At 40.9% G+C, this 10,000-nt stretch overlaps 1 protein-coding gene across 2 annotated transcripts in view; it reads left to right on the top strand.

Moving 5' to 3' along the window:
* The window catches only part of LOC119589850 (Golgi-specific brefeldin A-resistance guanine nucleotide exchange factor 1-like), a 21,883-nt gene that overhangs the window by 934 nt on the left and 10,949 nt on the right, over positions 1-10,000 (top strand). For both annotated transcript variants that reach the window (XM_037938448.1, XM_037938447.1), the window contains exons 2-7: positions 2,346-2,542; positions 3,542-3,717; positions 3,947-7,439; positions 7,780-7,918; positions 8,170-8,354; positions 9,113-9,335. In XM_037938448.1, coding sequence (XP_037794376.1) covers positions 2,369-2,542; positions 3,542-3,717; positions 3,947-7,439; positions 7,780-7,918; positions 8,170-8,354; positions 9,113-9,335 — 4,390 coding nt within the window. In that variant the 5' untranslated portion in view covers positions 2,346-2,368. The remainder of the gene's footprint in view (positions 1-2,345; positions 2,543-3,541; positions 3,718-3,946; positions 7,440-7,779; positions 7,919-8,169; positions 8,355-9,112; positions 9,336-10,000) is intronic.

Raw genomic sequence — 10,000 nt, 5'->3', positions numbered from 1 at the left:
ATCTAGGGAAGTGTTCCAATTTGGTGTGTGGAACTTCCATTGGCATTAGATTAATATATTTGATGTAATTAGTTGGTCTGTGGCAGAGTGCGCAGCAAAGAGGCCACATCAGTTTTTGGTATGGTTTTATTCTTGACTGTTAGTTACCAAGTGAGCAATTCTTTACAATACAGATGCAGTCAGGTCCCTACTCCACATCACAAAATTTATTCAACAATCTTAGTTGCCATGACTGGGCATTGGGCACCCAACACCCCTTGGGAAATATTGTCTTCAGCTCGGTATGCATGGCAAGATAGAGTTGGAACTGAGGAGTGCTGAGTGAGCGGCACTTTCTGCAATCTCTTTCCTTTATTTGCGGCATTACTTTATTTGCGGCATGTTTGCAGATTATTGTTTGTACAGACAACTTTTTGTTCTTTGCAAAAATATCATCTTCAATTTGCTCTGGCTTAGTGCATCAGTATTGTAAAGATTAACCACCAAATGTTTTAGCAAGTAGATTTGTTCTGCACTTGATCTGCTTCCTTGGAATAAGTAAACTCAAAATCCTTTCCCAATTTTGCAGCAGGCAATACATTTTGAATATATATATATATATTTTTTCCTCACAGGAAAAAAATATAATTTGGTAAATCTAACTAATTCAACTGCACCTTTTTTTCTCTCTCTCTTATCACTTTTAATCATGAGAGACTCAGTGGATAAAGACCCTCTTTTCCCTGTGGCATTTCCCCATTGGGGACAAGCCTGTATCCTTTTTCCCTGAAGTGTATATTTGAGAATGTTAAGTAGTTGTCGATTAGGACAAGAATGAACCACATACATTGCAACAGGTATGAGTGAAAATGAATATTCTCAGAATGCAAGAGATAGGCTGGGAAGATATTCATTCTCATTGAAACCTTATCTAGGTGAAGATAATTGCAAAACTGCATTAGTTAAATGGGTATTTAGCTATATACTAATTTATTGGGGATGTGTAGTGCCATTTTTTATCTTCCTAAGAATTTTGCAGTATAGTTTACATTCAAGATGCATGTTTAATTGTGCCACAACCAGTGGAATCCCCAGTTTTAGGCCTATTAACTTTGCTGACATCTACAAACACTGGTCGATAACCCTGTGATATTTTCATCGATGCATGTTGTGCGGCCGTCTTAGTATTACTATAATGATTTGTATAATGTCTGTTGTTGTTGATGTTGTTTTGTTGGTATTGTTGTTATTTTTGTAATTGGTATACATTGAAGAAGAGAGTGAATTGCACAGAACTGTGCCTAGACTTTGTCCATGGTCAAAGGTGAATATTTTAAATAGAATATGAAATGCTCTGGTTTTACAGTTGTAAAACTTGGGTACTTTTGTTTTGATTTGCATACCAGCAAGTGAGAGTGCTAAGAAACCAGATGAAAAAAAAGAGAGAAAAAAAGACCATATTACTTTGTCAGTAAACAACAAAAAATTGGTGACACATGGTAAAAAGCATGACACTGACCTTTGTTCATGGTCACTCTTGATGGAAGGTCCAGGAGGATGCTTATTCTCACTTTGGTATGTGATTGCAATAACAGAACTGTTGCAGATTAAGGTGACTTTCGCCACATTACAGGTTCTGTGCTGAAAAGCATCTCACTGAAAGTTCATGTACTATTCCATTTAATGTTGTTTGTTATGGACATTTTAATTTATTATTATTATTATTATTATTAGTAGTAGTAGTAGTAGTTATTTTACACACACTTGAATTTTGCTATAGTTGCTTGTGCTTGTAGATAATGAGACAGAAATGAAGAAAGGGAACATATAGTGTGAATGACACTTGCTGAACAGCTGAGGCGTCAGAGTTCGCAGGTGTTTATTTTTGGCTCAACCAAGTGTTACATTATTTTGTTTAGATTAGTCCTACTGTTCCACACACATTTTTTGTTTTTTTCTCTTGGCATGTGTAATTGTTCACACGATTCTGATAGTTAGTCTTTTTTAAGATACATTTTATTTTTGATGATGGGGAATTTTTTTATGTTGAGAATTTAAGGCCTTTGACTATTTTGTGTAAGAGTGGATTTTCAGGTATTTATGTCAATTTATTTCCTCCTTCTCCTCCTACTCAACTTCCTCTTTTTCTTCCTTCTTTTCTTCATATTTCTTCTTCTTCTTCTCTCCTCCTCCTCCTCCTCCTCCTCCTCCTCCTCCTCCTCCTCCTCCTCCTCCTCCTCCTCCTCCTCCTCCACGTCCATTTCCTCCACCTCCTTCACTTTTGCTTCTTCACTTCCTCCTCCTCCACAAGATCATCATCACCACTCATCCATCATGACGTATATTACAGCTTGTTATTCTTGCAGGATCCATACTGGGCACCTCTAGTATGGAGAAGGAGGGTGAGGTAGGGGTGGTCCCTGGGCCAGAGGAGGGGGGGCCAGGCGAGGGGATTCCCGCCCCACGACCCACGATCTACTATGGCCGAATCCTCCTCGGGGAGATCACGCCCCTTCTGGCCGCGATGAAGCGCTCGACCCCTAGGTGGTCCTCGCACCAGCAGGTTGGTATTAGTTTTGCATGTTTGGAATTAGAGTGCAGAATTTATTTAGAAAATTCTGTGGGTACAAAACTTTTGAAAATACTATGGTGGGTACTCCCTTGGTAGAGGTTTCATTAGTAGAGCAATGGAACAGAGGAAAGTTGAGGAAATGAATGTCTAAATCCTACTTGCCTTTTTTTGATTTGGACAGTATGTACATGTGCTGAGCATAAGGAAAATTAATTTTTTTTTTATTTGAATGTTAATTATTCTTATTGAATTAAAAAGCTGGCAGGAGAGAGTCCACAAGATTTTTTTATCTCGCCAAGCATAGAACATCAGAGGGAGGAAGAGGAAGTTAAAATACATAACAGTTATAGGCATGTAGCAAGGGTAGGCTAGCACTGTTATTAGTAAGATGGAGAGGGAGGGAGGGGGAAGGAGTAGGGGGTCAGCTAATTGGAGCCTTGCTTAATTGATAGTCAGAGCTTATGTCAATTCTCAGTAAATTCTGCTGGTATCCATATTGCTATTGGGCAAGTTACTATGTGTGACTTATTCCTGATGCAAATGTCCACACTTGTGATGGACCATTTATCATAAGGGAATGCCCTCATTATGCATTTTATGGCTCTTTGATTTACTGTGGTTGTATTTTAGTTTACAGAGTGGTGTGAATATGAGTGTGAGTGTGAGTGTGAGTGTGTATGTGTATGTGTATGTGTATGTGTATGTGTATGTGTATGTGTATGTATATGTATATGTATATGTATATGTATATGTATATGTATATGTATATGTATATGTATATGTATATGTATATGTGTTTTGAGAGAGTTTGAATGTATGTATATGTATGTTTTTTTTTTCTGTCTTTCTTTCTTTTTTGGATTGATATATAGTCTTTCTCTTATTGATATATTTCCTTTGACATGACCAACATTGTTTTCTATTATTTTTTTAAAGTTCTTTGATTTTCATAAATCTGTTAGTCACTGATTCGCATGGATTCCCTGGCAGGATTTAGACCGAGACCCGCTGATCATAAAGCTGAAGGACCTGCAAGCCTCCGTGACCTCCTTAGGCCCGGAGGACTCTATAGACCCCAACGCCTTTCTTGACCCCTTCCTGGCCATCATCCGCTCCGAGGACACCACTGGGCCCGTTACCAAGAGCGCTCTGGCCGCCATTAACAGGTACCCTGGGCTATTAGGGATATGGGCATGCAGTGGCTGAGTTTGGAGTACATGTGTTTTTATATTTAAAAAAAAAATGTATTTTTAAAAATTTTGTGGATTTTTTTTTTTTTTTTTTTTTTTTTTGTAGGTTGAGGAATGTGTCACTTTATCATCAGATGTTTTAGAAATCCGATCTCTTCATTATGACTATTGTGAATAACTACAACTATTGCTGTTTCATTTTCAGAATGCTTAATTATGGCCTAATCAGCAGTGAGAGTGGCAGTGCAGCAAGTGCTGTTGAGGCTGTGGCTGCAGCTGTAACCCATGCCAGGTTTGTTGGCACAGACCAAGGTGCTGATGAAGTGGTGCTGTGGGAAATCCTTATGGTGTTGAGAACATTAATGCTGGGTCCTGTGGGCCATCTGTTAACAAACGAGTCAGTGTGTGAAATCCTAAACTCCTCATTCAGGATCTGTTTTGAGACACGTCTTAGTGAATTACTGAGGAACTGCACAGAGGAGGCACTTCGACACATGGTTCAGCTGCTATTCGCACGCCTACCACAGTTCAAAGATGACCCTCGGGGCCAAGGGCATGCCCGGCGATTAAAGATGAGGGCTGGGGGAGAAAGCAAAGGCAGGAGGAAGGGAAAGTCACCCCGACCCACACCTTCCTCCACCCCCCCTCCCTCTGAGCAGCCTCTGTCCCCCTCACTCAAGGAGACACAAACCCAGGAGATGCCAGAGGCATGCACAGGTGAGCAATCATCAGCCATCACATCACCCACTGAATCAGAGCTTGAGTCCATAAGTAGTGCCCCAGTTGGAGAGAACCCCACAGGTGACACAGCTTCTGTAGACTCTGGCATAATGGAGACCAGCTTCCCTGCAGACAGCACTGTTGACATATCTCACACCCACTTAGCCCCAGACAGCTGTGGGTCCATGGAAAACCTTGAACCTTCAAAAAGTGAACCAGATGGTACATGCACATCAAAGATGTCTGACTCTGAGCAGGTGGAAGCAGTGTCAAGAGATCGTTCAGAAACAAACACTTCCCAGTCATCAGCAGAGGTGGTTAACCATGGTGACATTGAGGTAGAAGCTACAGGAGTGACAGAGAAGCTGGATGAATTGCAGCAGTTGGAGAAGGATGGCTTTATCAATTCCCAGGGAGTCAAGTTTACTCAGGAAGGAGTTAATGTGGAAAGTGGTGCGCTAGTTCCTTATGGAATGCCATGTGTGAAGGAGGTGCTGCGCTTCTTGATCTCTCTCACATCTCCAAACAATGAGCAGAATACTCCAGCAATGATCCTAACAGCACTCAACCTACTCACGGTGGCTCTGGAGGTTGGTGCAGATCACATCAATCACACACCGTCTCTCCTGGTCTTGCTAAAAGACCAGCTCTGCAGGAACCTTTTCATGCTCCTGAAGCCAGAATTCCGACTGAGCATCTTTATGGCTTCACTACGCATGTGTACACTTTTGTGTGAATCACTGCGGTCTCATTTGAAGTTCCAGGTGGAGATGTTTTTAAATAAACTAATGGAAATCATAACATCAGAAGCACCAAATGTTTCCTATGCTCACAAGGAGTTGGGTCTGGAGACAATAGTCCAGCTTTGGCGTATTCCAGGGTTCATCACAGAATTGTTCCTCAATTATGATTGCGACTTGTACACTTCCAATCTTTTTGAGGATCTCACAAAAATGCTCTCTAAAAATGCATTCCCAGTGCAGGGTTTATATTCTACTAATCTGTTGTCCTTAGAGGCATTATTTACTGTTATAGAGACCATAGAGAGTCACAGTGTGAGCAAAGACAAGCAAGTGCTGGAGAAACAAGACACAAGCAAAGCACCTTTGGTTATTACTCCAGTATCGTCAGGCTACCTCTTGGGATTGGGATTACTTGGGGGCTTCTCACCGGTGACGCCCCAATTGAGACCGAGATGCGTTCTTTCTGGTAGTAACAACATCTCCCGGGAACAGCTTCTGGCCCTTAAAGAGAAGAAGAAGCTCTTAGCAGCTGGCACAGACCAGTTCAATGCAAAACCTGAAAAGGGCATAAAATTCCTCCAGGATAATGGGATTGTTCCCTGCTCAGTAGAGGATATAGCAGTATTCCTTAGAGAAAATCCAAGGCTTAGTAAGAAGGTCATTGGTGACTATGTTAGCAAGAAGAAGAATGTTGACATACTCTCTGCATTTGTGAAATCCTTTGAATTCAGAAACTTACGAGTAGATGAAGCTTTGCGAATGTTCCTCGAAAGCTTCAGGCTGCCAGGAGAAGCTCCATTAATTGCTATTATCATTGAGCATTTTTCATCTCACTGGCACATTAGTAACAATGAACCATTTGCAAAAGAGGATGCTGCTTTCACTCTTGCATATGCTGTCATCATGCTCAATGTGGACCAGCACAACCAAAATGCTAAGAAACAGAACATACCCATGACTCTCGATCAGTTTAGAAATAATCTGCGAGGTGTTGATGATGGATCAGATTTTGATCAAGATATGCTTGAAGAAATTTATAATGCAATTAGGTTAGATGAAATAGTGATGCCTGAAGAGCAGACTGGCCTTGTGAGAGAGAATTATTTGTGGAAAATGTTGTTAAGGAGAGGGCACACAAAAGAGGGCCAGTACTACCTAGGAAATGAAGACACTTCCTTTGATCGGGACTTGTTCGCACTGTGTTGGGGTCCAACAATTGCTTCACTCTCTTATGTATTTGATAAGTCAATGGATGATGCTATCATACAGAGGGCAGTGTCAGGCTTTAGGAAATGTGCCTCGATATCAGCACGATTTGGAATGAGTGATGTGTTTGATAATTTAGTTGTATCTCTTTGTAAATTTACAACCCTTGCAGCATCTACTGCATCTGCTGAAGCACCAGAGCATGTCACCGTGGCTTTCGGGGCTAATAAAAAGGCACAACTTGCAGCAAAGACTGTATTCAGATTAGTAACCTCACATGGAGACATTCTTCGAGATGGTTGGAAAAATATACTAGACCTTCTGTTGCAATTGTTCAGGTGCCGCCTGCTGCCATCCTCTTTGGTGGAAAGTGAAGATTTTGTGGAGAGCAGTGGACACATCAGCCTTTTGAGAGAAACCCCAGTAACTGTGCCAAGAGTTGAGTCTGGCCTCTTCTCTTCAATCTACTCGTACATAGCTCTTGGAGATGCCGGAGCTGCCCGTGGGACTAACCCTGAAGATGTGGAACTATCACAGAGAGCAAGGAACTGCATTGCTGAATGCCATCCAGAGAGACTTATCACTGAGTCTGCCTTCCTTCGCTGTGACTCCCTGAATGAGCTTCTGAAGGCCATGATGGGTGCAGGAGATGCAAGCACCCTTGGGGATGCAGGAGTGACCCCAGGAGGTGGCATGCTTGAGGGAGGATCCCCTGGAGGACTGGACGAGCACTCCCAGGCATTCCTATTGGAGCTGGTGGTGCAGGTCCTTGTGGCCAATAAGGACCGGGCTGTGGGAGTGTGGCCAGGTGTTCGCAACCACATCTATTCACTTTTGATGGGTGCAGCTGCTGCTGACCGGCAGTTCCTGCTTGAACGCTGTGTTGTGGCCATGCTCCGGCTAGCCAAGGTCCTATTACGAAGACCCAACTTGGCCAACCCCATTCTGCAGTCTTTGCGAATGTTGCTTCTGCTACGACCAAATGTCCTGCTGAGAGTGTCCCTGCAGGTTGTTTGTGGTCTGCGCGAGGTGAGTTTATTGGAGGTTTGTGTGTAGGCATAGAGATGGAGAGAAAAGTAATTAGACAATCAAATAGATGAACAGATGATTCAGTGACCCAATCTGGTAATGATAGTTTTATATTTTGATTCTGTATGGTCAGTTTGACTTGTCATTTGATAATGAATGCTGATATTTTCCATGTAATACAGAAAATACATTCTTTAAAAGTAGAATATGAATATGATGATTTATTTTGATTAGTTATACCATTCCAGTAAGAATTTATTTGATAGATCATCCTTTAGCTTTCTAAGGGATGCTTTTTTCTTTAGTGTAATGTATTTTCTTTCCTGTTCTGTATTTGCAGGTTCTGAGTGTGAACACCGATAACATCCATGATTCTAATGACTGGACTGTGTTGTTCAATTTGCTGGAATGTGCTGGTGCAGGAGCAAAGCCTCCTCCAATGGTCAATTCTGATCCCAGTGACGTAGTTAGTGATACAGGTATGATGGATGCTCTTAGTTGTACTACTGGGATAGATTATAGTATTTTTAGAATTTTGACATATTTTTTTAGGCTTTTTCTTATCAGATAGACAGGTGACTGCAGTTATCTGCAATGATAGTGACTGGGAATGGCATTTGGGCAATAGATCTTGCTATGTATTCTGTGTCTACAACTTTAGACAGAAGTACTTATAATAAGTCATATTATGATAATTTTATACACTTTTCTATTCACTGCATATTTTTAGGATCCATGTCAGAAAGTGATGTGGGCAGTTCATCGGGAGTTGACTCAGGCCATTACACGGAAGGGGAGTCTGGAGAGGCGGCCCCTGGCTCGCCTGTGGCCGAACACCCAGAGGGAGTGAAGCCCAGCCAGCGTTCTCGGGCAGCCAGTCCCGACCCCCTCCACAATACAGGAGGTTGGATACTGGTGAGTTGCAGTGATTTTGGTTTTGAGGGATTTGAGGTTGATGTTCCGAGGGAAAAGTGAAGTTCCTTATGATGCAATCACATTCAGGCATATCAGAATGTTGTAAGTCTGGTGAGACAGCAAACAGTGTGTTTCCTGTGTTTGGGGGCTGAATGATTACATAGTAAATAGTGATGTTTCACTTGTCAAATCACCTTGGCTTTGTTTGTTTTCCATAGATTTTTCCTTGGATAATTTGAACAGATGTCATCTACTTTGTCAGTAATTTTACTAGGATTGTTTTACATAGCCCTGTATATCCCTCATTGTCCATCAACAAATTCAAAAATATAACAAAAATTCTAAAAAAAAAAAAAAAAAAAAAAGTGTGATTAAGAAAATTATTACCTTCATTTACACTGGCTTCTTCAGCAAACAGGACAAACACTTCCCTGTTCTATATCATAAAAAAAATCACTTTTTACATTTCCATCCTCTGATTTATCATTTTCCTTTATTTTGCCATATTCCCTGATACTGCTTTCATTATCTTAGTCATAAAATAAGTCTACTTCACTTCAATTTAAATGAATCTGGGTCAAATTTTATCACTTTATTATTGTACTTTAGATACTTACTTGTTATCTAGTAGTCGTATATAGTGGATATTTAGATTTTCACTCAAACTTATTTCCTTCTATAAAAATACAAATCGCATCTGTTTCCATAGATGATCATTTTGATGCTTCCAAGCGAATTAAATTTTTCTGTGTTTTCAGGTGGGGCGTGAAGGAGAGATTGAGCCAGTGGCTGTTCGGGCAGTGGCGGTGAACGAGTGGGACATTGTGCACCAGAGGGAGCTGGGTGAACACCGACCCGAAGCCCTCGTGCAGGCAGTTGACACAGTGGCCTTCTTGGTACGAGACCGACGCATAACACACGCCAGCTTACCATCAGCTGTGCAGGCTTGTAGGACTTTTGTGGAGGCTACTCTCAATGGAGGTAAAGTGTGTGGGAGGATGGATGTATCTACTTAGCTAAAGCTTTTTTTTATTTAGAAGAAGTATGCATGTTTTAAGTAGGTAAGAGTATTTTCTTTTTTGATAAAGTTTTATTGAGGTTTATTTCTTTGTACATTTTAAATTAGTGTACAGGGGATTCCCATTATCAGTCATTAATATGGACCAGAAAAATACAACAAAAAAACTCTTTGACAAACAACAGTACACAGTATCTTATAGGAATACATTATAAAAGCTCATGATGTGAACCTAAATATCCAGTGGTTTCCTAAAGCATATATTGTAGATGTATGATCATAAAATATTACTAAAGAGAATAGTACCTACATTTTTATTAAAGTTGATACAAAAGAGAAATGCAAACGAAAATGGTTTAATTATTGCTTGCACCATATGAGGGGAGCCCACTAGCTTGTGGCAGAGGCAGTGCGAATAAGGGTCAGGATATAGTCTGTAAATAAGAGAGGATCATCTCCTTTTACATCAACCTTCTTGTCTTCATTATCAACCAAGTTTCTTTTGAAGTAATCAAGAGTGGTTGAGGTGGATGGGTGAGGATCGTCATGCATCCATGTATGATATGAGATGCCCGACAGCACCCTTTTATTCCTTACTATTAACCCATAATTGACGGGTAGCATTCAT

Source organism: Penaeus monodon, chromosome 26, assembly GCF_015228065.2.
Source record: "Penaeus monodon isolate SGIC_2016 chromosome 26, NSTDA_Pmon_1, whole genome shotgun sequence".
Classification (NCBI taxonomy): domain Eukaryota; kingdom Metazoa; phylum Arthropoda; class Malacostraca; order Decapoda; family Penaeidae; genus Penaeus; species Penaeus monodon.
The sequence above is the reverse complement of the archived record's forward strand: the minus strand, read 5'-3'. Positions and strand labels throughout refer to the sequence as shown.